The following is a 12,186-nucleotide window of genomic DNA, read 5'->3' as shown; positions in this document are numbered from 1 at the left end:
TGGACATGATTGTCCCAGAAGTATCTACTTTGTTATTTGAAATTGCTAGGAATGAAGCATCCATTTCAAATAGCCTGCTAACTTTAGCCTTGCTCAAGGCATTTAGTCCTTTTGTAATCTATTTTTTGTCTTATCTGATTTGATTTGAACAAACCTTACTTTACACTTTTCATATTTTTGTTGCATTTTGTTCAAGAACATTATATTGCATTATTATTGTATATTGTAATTTCTTAAAAGTAAAGAAAGACAGCATCTAACTGTAAATAAAACTTCTCAAATAAGACGTTTCAGAAAATAAGACCCAAATAAGGCAGGATGTTAGGATCTAGCATCATATGTCCCTAATAGTGTCTAGATCTGTTAATATTGGTAATTCAAGATAGATTTAAACAATGATATTTATCCAGCTAATGGATAAATCTTCAGCAGGCTCTGATTTTGTTGTATCATTTAGGTGACATCTACATAATCCTATAGCAGGTGGCTGACAAGAGCATGTCAGACAGCTTGGCTGTGACAAACAAGACAGTATGTGGATTCAGCTAGGTCAGGATTGTGTTGAATCAGCCCTAGAAGCTGAGACCAAGACATTGTGGCATAAACAGGCGGAAAACCACTGGGATTCTAGCAGGAGGTCTCCAGGGGCTGCTGGACCCTCCGTGGTCTTAATGATAAAGCCTGCCTTGTACACTTAAGCACATGACTTTGTATGGAAGATGCATCCCCAAGAATTTAAGTAGTGAATTTTTTTCCCCTCAATTACTGTGGCAATCAAATGTACAGTTGTCTTGTTCTCCCTCTGCACTAGTTTCCTAGCACTACTGTAACAACCACAAACTGGGTGGTTTAAAACAACAGAGATTTATGGAGGCTAGAAGCGTGAGACTAAGGGGTGGGCAGGACTATGCCCCCTCTGAAGGCTCTTGGGAAGAATGCTTCCTAGCCTCTTTCTGGCTCCAGACAGTCCTTGGCATTCCTTGGCTCGAAGCTGCACCACTCCAGCCTCTGCCTGTGTTGTCACATGGCCTTCTTCCCTGTGACTCCATGTTCTCTCCCTCCTTATAGCAATACTAGTGATTGGATTTAGGGCCCACCCTCATCTAGTATGATCTCATTTCAGTCCTCTTCCAAAACCTAAGCAAAGACCCTATTTATACATAACAATCATGTTCTGAAGTTCTAGGTAGATGGAAGTTTTGGTGGACACTATTCAATCTACTCCACCCTCTTAATTCTGCTTTTAGTTTTTATTTTGTATTATTTTTGAGACAGAGTCTTGCTCTGTCACCCAGTCTGCAGTAGTGGCATGATCTCGGCTTACTGCAACCTCCACTTCCCAGGTTCAAGCAATTCTACTGCCTCATCCTCCCGAGTAGCTGGGATTACAGGTGTGCACCACCACACGCAGCTAATTTGTGTGTGTGTGTGTGTGTGTGTGTGTGTGTGTGTGTGTGTGTTTAGTAAAGAGGGATTTCACCATGTTAACCAGGCTGGTCTCAAACTCCTGACCCCAAATGATCCACCCACCTCGGCCTCCCAAAGTACTGGGATTACAGGTGTGAACCACCGTGCCCGGTCTCTGCTTTATGTTCTTAGTACTCCTTCCATTCACCATTCTTCAATAACTATTTTAAAGCTTATTAAGAGTAAATTTTGTTAAGAATGCCTATCAGGCATATAAGTTATATAAACTGCTATATTATTTAACTGAACCATGAACTTTCTGATAAAATGACAAAGAAATCATTTTTTGTACTAAGATATTCCTAAATCCATCTTTTTATAGAAAAATTGAAAGCCCATCTGAGTGTCTACCAGTGGGGAATAGTTTGATATAGAAAATCAATGTGACATTACCCATTTACTAAAAATAGTTTTCAGAACTATGCAGATATAATATATGCATCAATGAAAAAGCAGGTTATATAACTCTAAATAAACTGTGGAAAAAAATGTATTCATGTGCAAAAATTACACAAAAGTATACAAAACTGCTTGGTTAGGATAGAAGGATCATTTCATTCTTTAATGTCTTTCTTTATTGATTCTGTAACTTGTTTTAAGTAATTAAAGTATTATCTGTTATTCCTATGGAAAAGACTACCAGTTATTCCTCAAAAATGCCATATACTCTCTTCAGGCCCCCAGGCTGATTACATGCCATTAAAAATTAGCGAGTGTTTCCTACCCACCCAGTCCTGTGTGTTATCACTGAAATGGGCCATTGGGATTGGATACTTGACAAAACATATCCGACGTGGGAGTGTACAGAGAAGCATAGACCAAGTATATCTCCTGCAAAGAAGGGCAGAAAAGTTTAATGGATACAAGTGAAACCTCACTCTGCCTCATAATGGTGTGGACAAGTGGCAGGAAGAGGCGTTTGGGAGTCAGGCACAAAGAGTTGCGCTAAAAGTCTAGGTTGGTCAAATTGTGTCCTCATGTGCTGAAGGACCTTAGTCATGCCCGCTTCGTGGCATCCTGATGACGGTGAGAAAGCCATGTGGTTCTCCTAACGCAGCATCACCTCGTGGGTGACCAGTGACCACAGGGCAGAGGGATGCTGAGCAGAAAGGACATGAATTGGCATCAAAGGAGTCTTCCGAACATTGCATTTCCTCTCTAAGCAATGAAGGTAAACCCTGTGTCTCCTCCAGACACTACTGACTGAAGAGAGATATCAGCACCATCAGCACCACTAAAAGTAATGTTGGGAGCCAAAGTGTTGCCATGAGATTCACCGAATGGTTGTGGAGAGAGATAGCAGCAGTATGATGCAGAGATCGAGCTGCCACCTCCTGAACCTACTTAAGGATCTTAGCATCACCACAAGTGGGACAACCAGCCTTTATATCCCTCAATGCGATGCATATAAAGTCACAGCACCTCATAGAAGTACCCTTTTCTTGACAACAAAAGATGTCAAGAGGGATTGCTGTAGATTAAAATTGACTTAAGAACCATAATTATCAGAGACATAGTATGAAATTTGGTACCTTGATTCAAACAATGTAACTATAAATAGGGGAAATATTAAGATGGACTGTGTATTATATCATAGTAAAGAATTATGCCAATTTTGTTGGATACAGCATTGGGATGGTTGGCTCCAAATTAAATTTAGAGCTGCAGAGACAAGTTATTAGGAATTAAATGTTCTGATATATGTAATTCACCTTAATATATTTCAACAGAGAAGAAAGAGAAAAAAATGAAAGGAATATAAAGGAAATGTGGCAAACAAATGTTTATAATTGTTGGGTTGTCATCATAAATATATGAGTGGTTATTGTACTTTTCTCTCCACTTTTGTGTATACTTGAAATGTTTTATAACAAAGAGTTTAAAATAGATAAATAAATTCCTAGAATAGTAACTTGCCAAAAATTGTTGTCTGTGATTTTTTTTTTTTTTTCCCGAGCAAGATTTAAGAGCTAATTTTTCCACGGCTGTTGTTGAGAGGCAAAGAGTTCTTTGGGATCATGGGTGATAAAAACAGACCTTCTCACATGCCACTGCTGGGAGAATCAACTGATGCAATTTTGGTGGAGTGCAATTTGGCAATAACTACCATAGGACAAATACCCTTACCCATCATTCTAACTTCTAAGAATCTATTCTATAAATATATGTGGAGGTATGCTATGAAATGTTCAAAGGCATTCCCTATAATGAATGTTCAAAGACATTCACTACAATGACACTTTAATAGCAAAGAACTGAAAGGACAAGCTGTCTACCAATAGGCAACTGGAAATTGTTATAAGAAATTATCTTAATATTATAATTAATTATAAGAAATTATCACCATTCAGAGAATGGAAAGTTTAAGCAGCCCTTATAAATAATGTATTAGAGCTATATTGCCAATATGAGATTGTTTCCCAAGATATCTGACATTAAAAAATGGTGCAGAAAACTATGAACCCATTTGGAGTTTTTAAAAATGTCTGAATGGATATAAGAAATGGATAATAATAGTTACCTTCTGGGCATAGGATTAGCAGGAAAGAAAGTTTTCACTTTTCATTTTATATATTTGAATGTTTACCACGTGCCGATGTTATTTTATTTATTTATTTATTTATTTATTTATTTATTTATTTTTCTGAGATGGAGTCTCACTCTGTCACCCAGCCTGGAATGCAATGGCACGATCTCTGCTCACTGCAACCTCCGCCTCCTGGGTTCAAGTGATTCTCCTGCCTCAGCTTCCCAAGTAGCTGAAATTACAGGCATGTACCACCAAGCCCGGCTAATTTTTGTATTTTTAGTAGAGACAGGGTTTCACCATGTTGCCCAGGCTGGTCTTGAACTCCTGACCTCAGGTGATCCAACCGTCTCACCCTCCCAAAGTACTGGGATTACAGGCGTGAGCCACTGCCTCTGGCCAACCATGTGCAAATGTTATTTTCTGTTATAAAAAGGAAAAGAAAAAAAATTGAAACCGAGAGAATTATGTGCCCTAAGTACTGAGAATGTTATCTTAAGAGTTATCCTAAGATTGTAATTAGGAAGATGATTCTGTTAGGGAAAATTTTATAAACTTACACAGTATTTAAAATGCATAAATTATGGAGGGTTTCAAGTTAACAAGAATAATTTTGTCTTCTATAGTAAGAGTAAATTGTACACAATTATATGCAACTCTGAAAGTACTTTGAAATCTTCAAATGACATTAATATAAAATATGAAATTCTACTGTCTTTTAAGTTCAGGTTATACCTGAGAAAACACTAGAGAAAGATTTCATTTTGTCTACCATGGAACCAAAATTGACTTTGAATATGTATTATCCTTCTGTATCAAAAAATAAGACCTACCTGCCTCAGGTACTTTTTATGTTCATCATCTCATTGAATTATCATGATTATTCTGCAGGGCAGGTGGTATCCACCCTAATTTCCAGATAAAGAAACTGAGGCTGGGGACATTAATCAACTTGCTGAAAATCACACACAAGTGAAAAAACAGTCAAGAACCCACACACTTCACTCGGTTTGTCCTAACACTCTTGCCTCTTTCATATAGGGAAAAACTAAAGGGAAAAAAGAGACAATAAAAACATCATCTGGTCTTTGGCCCTTGCTTTTACTCCTTTCTTGTTTTCTGCAACTAGCTGTGCCTTCCTCAGTGTGTCTTATGTCCTAGGAAAAGATTGTTAACAGAAAGCACAACAGGTATCCAGGATTGTAGTTTATTAAACAGAGTTTTCTTGAATATTTTCAGTAAAACAGAGAATTAACAGCTCATTGGGTTTTTTTCTTTTTCCCTAGATATTGTGGATGCTTTATCAGATCCAAAGAAATTTCTCTCAATTACAGAAAAGAGAGCAGACCAAATGAGAGCTATGGGCATTGAAACTGTAAGTAGAAATGGTTGATTAAAGATGGCCAAGTTGTGGGAGTTTGATTATCAAACAGTGTTTACAAAAGCAAGATAAAGTAATGAATTAGCAAATTTAAGGAGTAATGAATTAGCAATTTTAAAACTGAGCTCATCAATTCAACAATAGTTGACTTTCTACAAAAGTGTGGCATGTTTAATAAAATGTGACTACCATCAGAAAAATCCACTTCATCATCAGTGGCTTAACTCACATCTGGGGACCCCTTCCCCATGAGAAAGAAAATGAAAAACATTTTGTTATGCTTTTAGGAAAGTTTAAAATGTAGGTGGAGCATTTCTAATCAGAAAATCCAACATCTGAAATGTTCTAAAATTCAAAACTTTTTGAGTGCTGTCATGAGATAGTCATACCTTTGTTTTTTGAAGGTTCACTGTGCATAAACTTTCTTTCATGAACAAAATTACTAAAAATATTGTATAAAATTACCTTCAGGCTGTGTATAAGATGTATATAAAACATTAATGAATTTTCTGTTTAGACTTGGGTCCCTTCCCCAAGATACCTCATTATATATATGCAAATGTTCCAAAATCTGATATCCAAAACATTTCTGATCTCAAGCATTTTAGATAAGGAATATTCAAACTGTACTGTACAGGACATTTCTGTGATACATTAAAATACCAGTTATCCCAGTTTAGTGAATTAATGATAATTGCTTTCTATTTTTAGTTATTTATTTTTTAACAGATAGGATCTCACTGTGTTGCCCAGGTTAGAGTGCAGTAGTGTGATCATAGCTCACTATGAACTTAAACTCCTGGGTTCAAGCCATCCCTCTACCTCAGCCTCCTGAGTAGTTGGGACTACAGATGCGTGCCACTGTGCCTGGCTAATTTTTTTTACTTTTTTTTATCAAAACAGGGTCTCACTCTGTAGCCTAGGTTGGTGTCAAAGTCTTGGCCTCAAGCAGTCCTCCCACCTTGACCTGCCAAAGCATTGAAATTACTGGCGTGAGCTACCATGCCAAGTCAAAATGGCATTTATTACTGATTTTTCACTGTTTGCCAGCCTTGCATCCCAACCTTCTCCCGTTCCAGTGCACATGTGGGTTGTTTCTTTGTTTTTAAATGTTCTCTTTACCAAACTCCTCAGTTTGGAATGGATGTAGCATCTCTCCAATAGCTAGAAAAAGAGAAAGTATTCTCTGCTTGTTAATAAGTTGGATCTTCTTTCCTTGGCTGGATCCTTTGCCTTTAAGAGAGTAGAAGTCTAGGAAGGGTATAGTAGAAGTTTACGGGATTCAGTAAAATAAAGAATGTACAAGATATTTGACCTTGAGTGACATTCGTTTGGGTCAATGGAAATGTTTCTGTTCTAGAGTGACATAGCTGATGTGCCCAGTGACACTTCCAAAAATGACAAGAAAGGAAAGGCCAATACCACCAAAGCAAACGTGACCCCTCAGAGTAGCTCTGAGCTCAGACCAACCACCACAGCTGCCCTGGCCTCTGGTGTGGAAGCCAAAAAAGGTGAGAGAGAGCCATTGGGCTCCTTTTCTTCTGCACCCACCTTAATTACACAGGGTACAATATCTATAGCTTTAGGAAATATATAAATTCGAAGTTCTTTGTGGGAAAGAACCTTTTACACAGTGATGTTAACTAATTCATCCCCACTCTCTTCCAGACCCTCCCATAGGTACTTATCTGGACAGGCAGTGGGCTCATAAACCAACAGAGTTATCACTATTGGACATTTCTAAATTCTCATACTGATAATTTCCCCCCATAAGTAGATGTTTAGCACCCATGATTATTTGTTTGTAAAATTATCAAATGAGCATTTGAAGGCCAATTCCATGTGTTTACCTGTGGATGAAAAGAAAGATCGTTAAGAGGTGTCATCAGCCAGTGGGTAGGGAAACAACTGTGCTGGTTATTTTAATTGGTTTCCATTCTAATTGGTCAGACATCCCTTGATTGGGTGGTGCCCATTCCATATTGGAGGGAAAGGGGGCAGGGAGATTGCTGATAGGGAGTGGCAAGGAGTTCATCTTTCCCGTTCTGGAAAGAATTCTGGGGTCACCCTGAGAAGGTCTTGGGAAATGAGTCAAAGGAGTGTTTTAAGAAAATTATAGTCTTGGCAGAAGAATTCATTGAAAGTGGGCATGCTAAGGGCCAGGTAAGAATTGTGACACTCCTGCTTCTGTTATAACACACCTATCACATTGTGTTGATAGAGTATTAACAACCAGAGAATGAGGTTATTGCAGGTGAGACCACACCTCATTATCAGTGTGTCCCTGGAACCATGCCTAGTTAAGATATAGTAATCTATTTTCTTGGGAAGTAAAGGGCTGTTTAATGAATGATAGGGACAAGGAAGTCTGGATTAAGTTGGAAATTATCAAAAGGAAGGAAGAATAGAAGTAAGTTGGCAGCTTGGATATGGGCCTTAGGGAGAAAGGGGCTTTGTGGTAACTCAAACTTCACGGACAAATCCCAGAGATAGATGGTACCATTGAGAGAAGTAGAGGAGTTAGGAGGAGGAGCTGCTTTTGGTAAAGAAGATGATTTTGGTTCTGTATATCACTGAGGTCAAGCTGTTGCTGATACATTTGGGCAGAAATATGCAATTAACAAATCTATGCCAGGTAGAGAAGAAGAAGGAGAGATAGAGAAACAGAATAAGTGTACTTAGAAGGCAGAATGAATGGGAAAAAAGAAAAAAGAGAGGTCTATGTTCTAAGAAGAATTAGTTTTGAAAAGATGCTGTAGATAAGTCCAGAGAAGTGAAGACTACAAAATTATTGTTGAACCAGCAATGATTGGATGATGACGGCATAAACACAGTTAGAAAAATGTGAGACATAATTTAAGACATAAGGTGGTTGTTCTGGAGGACAGTAGCATGTTGGTAGGAACTAATAAGGGAAAACAAGGAAAATGCAAAAGAGAGTACATGGTAAAAAAAGACCATAAGGAAGATCTGAATCAACAAAAAGGGTGAAATTCAGCTGGATAAGGAAGGAAGAGATATGTTCTGTCTGAACCAAGAAGAATGATGAGTGAATAGAAGCTTCAGGATAGACAGGAAGAATTCTGACAGATGGTGTATCAGTCAGCTTACGCTGCATAACAAATGACCTCAAATTTTAGTAGCTTAAGACAACCACCATTTATTGAGATCATGTTTCACTGGGTTGGTTGATCTAAACTGGCTTGGCTAATCTCTGTGTCTTGTTATGCACCTGTGATCAGCTGATAGGTTGACTGGAAGGTAGATGTGGGATGACCTTATGCACACCTCTGTCATTTGGCAAGTTGTTTCACATCATCCTGAAGCCTGAGCAGGCTTATTCGTATGGTATTCCCTGAGTTTAAAGAGCAGCCCTTTTCCAGCCTCTGCTGGTATATCATTGGCCATAGCAGGTCACAAAGTGAACCAATATTCAAGGGGTAAAGAAGTAGACTCTACCTCTTGATTAGAGGGGAAATAAATAGTGGTCATTTTTGTAGTATAACATAGATAGATTCTATCTGATCTAAGAAGTTGGTTAGGTGACTGCTCTCTGCTGAGAAAGGTAGAGGTAGAACTGAAAAACAACAGTATAGAAAAGCTTTGGAGTTGCCACTGTCTGGAATAGAACGATCCACAAGAAATAAGGAGGAGGTCTGCCACATAGCACACAGGACCCTGGTGAGGGTTGGTGGTGTGTATTAAGTTGATGTAGCTTGATCTCATTACTTCTTCAGCAGTGCCCAGAAACTCAGCAACAACTATGGACAAAGTACAGCTTAGGAAATTGCAAGCCTGAAATTATCATAATGTGTATGGTCTGGGACCAAAAGATTGAAGAGCATTAAGTTATGACATTGTAACAGTGGGCTATTGCTGTGTAACAAGCAATTGCAAAAGTCAGAATTTAAATAAAGTAAGCATGTATTATAGCTCATGAGGTTGTCTGGGTGGCTTTTCTGGTAACGGGTGGATTGGTATCAGTGACTCAGCTAATCTTAGCTATGCTTATTCAAATGTTTGGGGTTCAGGTAAGGTGTCATTGGCTGGGACAAGTGGGCTGTCTTCCTTGTGAACTCTCATCTTTCATCAGCTTAGCCTGGGCTTGTTCACATGGCAGTTGTAATGTTCTAAAATGGAGGTGAAAGTACAGATGCTCCTCGACTTATGACAGAGTTACATCCTCATAAGCTGAACATATCGTTAAGTCAAAAATGTGTTTAATACCTAAGCTACTGAACATCATAACTTAGCTTAGTCTAGCCTATTTAAAATGTGCTCAGAACACCTACATTAGTCTACAGTTGGGCAAAATCATCTAACACAAAGCCTATTTTATAATAAAGTTAAATATTTCATGTAACTTATTAAGTGCAGTACACTGTAGAGTATACAGCTGACTGAGAGCTGAGGCTTGCTGCAGCCCCAGTGCATATCTCTAGCTTAGGAAAAGATCAAAATTCACAGTTCAACATATACTTTCTACTGAATGCATATCACTTTTGCATCATTGCAAAGTTGAACCACTGTAAGTTGGGGACCATCTGTATGTCAGGTTCCTTGATGAGTCCTAGACTTAGAACTGGCATGACATCCTTTCCACTACATTCCATCATCCCAAGCAAGTCACATGGCCCAGCCCAGATTCAAGAGTTGGGGAAACAGATTCCACATCTTGATGGGAGGAGTTCCAAAGTCACATGTAAAGTAGGTGTGGAAACAGGGAGGGGTGGAATTTTTTGGCCATTTTTGCACTCAGTCTGCCACCCTGATCATAATTTATAGGTTAATGTTCCGGCGGGTAGATACTAGAGGAGAGAGACTTAGCTAGGAAAGGAAAAGGTTAAAGGGAACCAGAAACAAGATGAAAGTAAAAAGCTTGCTTGGTAGGTGTAAGGGAGTGAGTGAAGTTGGCAGGATAGAGATTGCAGTCAGAAAGAGGTACCTCTAAGTACATGTCTTGGAGGAGGGGCAGTTTCAAGCAGTGTTAACATCCCATTTACAACTGTCAGTGGGAGGTGAGGTAAAGTGGAGATGAAGATTTCTAGAATGGAAGGCATCATGGAAATAGAAAGGAAAGTCACCCAGCATATTCTTCTCATGCATATTGAATCACTGTGTTGGATGTCTGGGAGTGCCTGCATAGGAAAACCACAAGTCAGATACTGAAGTTCATGGGGCAGGGCAGTGTGTGACCTAGAAGGACACACGTGGAGGTAGCTAGGCTCAGCAGAGCCTGGTGTAAGTGAGAGGTCTGTTCTTTTGTATGATAGCTTTTAGGAGAATGGCATGGAAGTACAAGAGAGAAGTTTGTAGGTGTTTTTACCACACCTCTCCATGGATTGGGGTGGGGTGGGGTGTGGAGTAAAGCCTTTGGGGGAAGAGATGTCATTTGAGAAAGCAAGCTTCCATTTCTTTCCAGAAAACTGTCTTAATTTGAGTCACCCCAAAGCAGACTGTGAGAGAAGGCTTCCAGTGCAAGTAGTTTATTCTGGCATGCAGTGGATGCGGATAGAGGTGTGAAGAAGTGACACCAGGGAGGGAAGGCAGTCAGTAATTAGAATGTTTTAAAGCCAGTTGCCAGGAGGCACCTGGAACTTAATGTCCTGGAGAAACTCTGGGGGCTGGTATTGGACGTACTTCTCAGAGGTCTCCTCTTAGAGGGAAGAGGGAGCTGGGGAATGTATACCCTGACTCCAGTCAGCCTTTTCTTGAGGGTTCCCGTGGAAGGGATAAATTCTTGACATTCAGACGCTGGCAATTGGAAGTGAACTAGAAGAGCTGATGTAGAGAGGGTGTGTGGCTGGAGCAGACAGCATTTGCTACAGACATCTATAAAGGTGGGGAGGTATGAAATTCCAAACTGTTTTTCTTAGACATTCAGCCAAACGGCAACGACTGCACCAACACGACTTTATTTTTGCTTCTGATTTTAAGAACAAAGGATTAAGAAAGCCCAGCTCCTAATTTCCAGATTAGCGATTAAGAGAAAACAAGTTATTGTTAAGGAACTATGCTGATATGAACAAAAATTTTATGTGGTGAAACTTCAATTAGCCAAAACCTTTGGAGCCCCAAATATGCTGCCTAACCTACTTTCATACCAGGGAAGCCTGTAGACCTGCACGGTCCTATATGGTAGCCACTAACCACATGGGGCTACCACTAACCACATGGGGCTATTTGAATTTCTTTAACAATTGACTTAAAAGTTAGACCTTGAGTTCCTCGTTCACACTAGCCACATTTCAGGTGCTCAAGAGCCACAGGGGGCTAGAGGCTGTCAGTTGGGCAGACCCACGCATGGAACATTCCCATTATCATGCAAAGCTCTATGAGGAAGCCTGTTCTTGGCACGCAGATGAAACTGTCCTCTTCTGTAGAGTGTGTGTTTTTTTCTAACTAAATCACTTATGGGAACCAAAATTTTTACAAATTGTGTCTTTCCCCCAAAACACAAAACCAGGTAATTGAGGGAAGTTTATGTTTTTGTAGGTTTCTTTTAACCAAGACTTAGCTGAAACAAGAACAAAAAATAAAATAAAAATTGAGAGAGAGAGAGTAAGTTTCATCAGACTGGGTCAAACTCGTAGAATCTGCTAGATCTCTAGAGAACCTTGCATACTCCCCAAATCCTGTATGTTCATTTTTACAGACGAGCGAGCTGAGGCTTAAAGACAGGGAGCTCTTTGTGTGCCAGGAGTCACTCTCTTGCCTTACTCTGCCTCAGTCACTGGGGAGACAGCTTGTGAAAGCCGACTTAGGAGATCAGTAGAGAGCCCCCATGGACCCTTCACACCCTGATCATAAA

The 12,186-nt window shown here is 39.5% G+C and overlaps 1 protein-coding gene across 42 annotated transcripts in view; it reads left to right on the top strand.

Annotated features, from left to right (window-relative positions):
• The window catches only part of PLCB4 (phospholipase C beta 4), a 437,093-nt gene that overhangs the window by 360,134 nt on the left and 64,773 nt on the right, over positions 1 to 12,186 (top strand). For all 42 annotated transcript variants that reach the window (XM_077951242.1, XM_077951243.1, XM_077951241.1 and 39 more), the window contains 2 exons: positions 5,281 to 5,369; positions 6,736 to 6,886. In XM_077951242.1, the coding sequence (XP_077807368.1) occupies positions 5,281 to 5,369; positions 6,736 to 6,886 (240 nt within the window). The remainder of the gene's footprint in view (positions 1 to 5,280; positions 5,370 to 6,735; positions 6,887 to 12,186) is intronic.

Source organism: Macaca mulatta, chromosome 10 (genome assembly GCF_049350105.2).
Source record: "Macaca mulatta isolate MMU2019108-1 chromosome 10, T2T-MMU8v2.0, whole genome shotgun sequence".
Taxonomy (NCBI): Eukaryota; Metazoa; Chordata; class Mammalia; order Primates; family Cercopithecidae; genus Macaca; species Macaca mulatta.
Note: the sequence above shows the minus strand (reverse complement) of the source record. Positions and strands in the feature narration are given on the sequence as shown.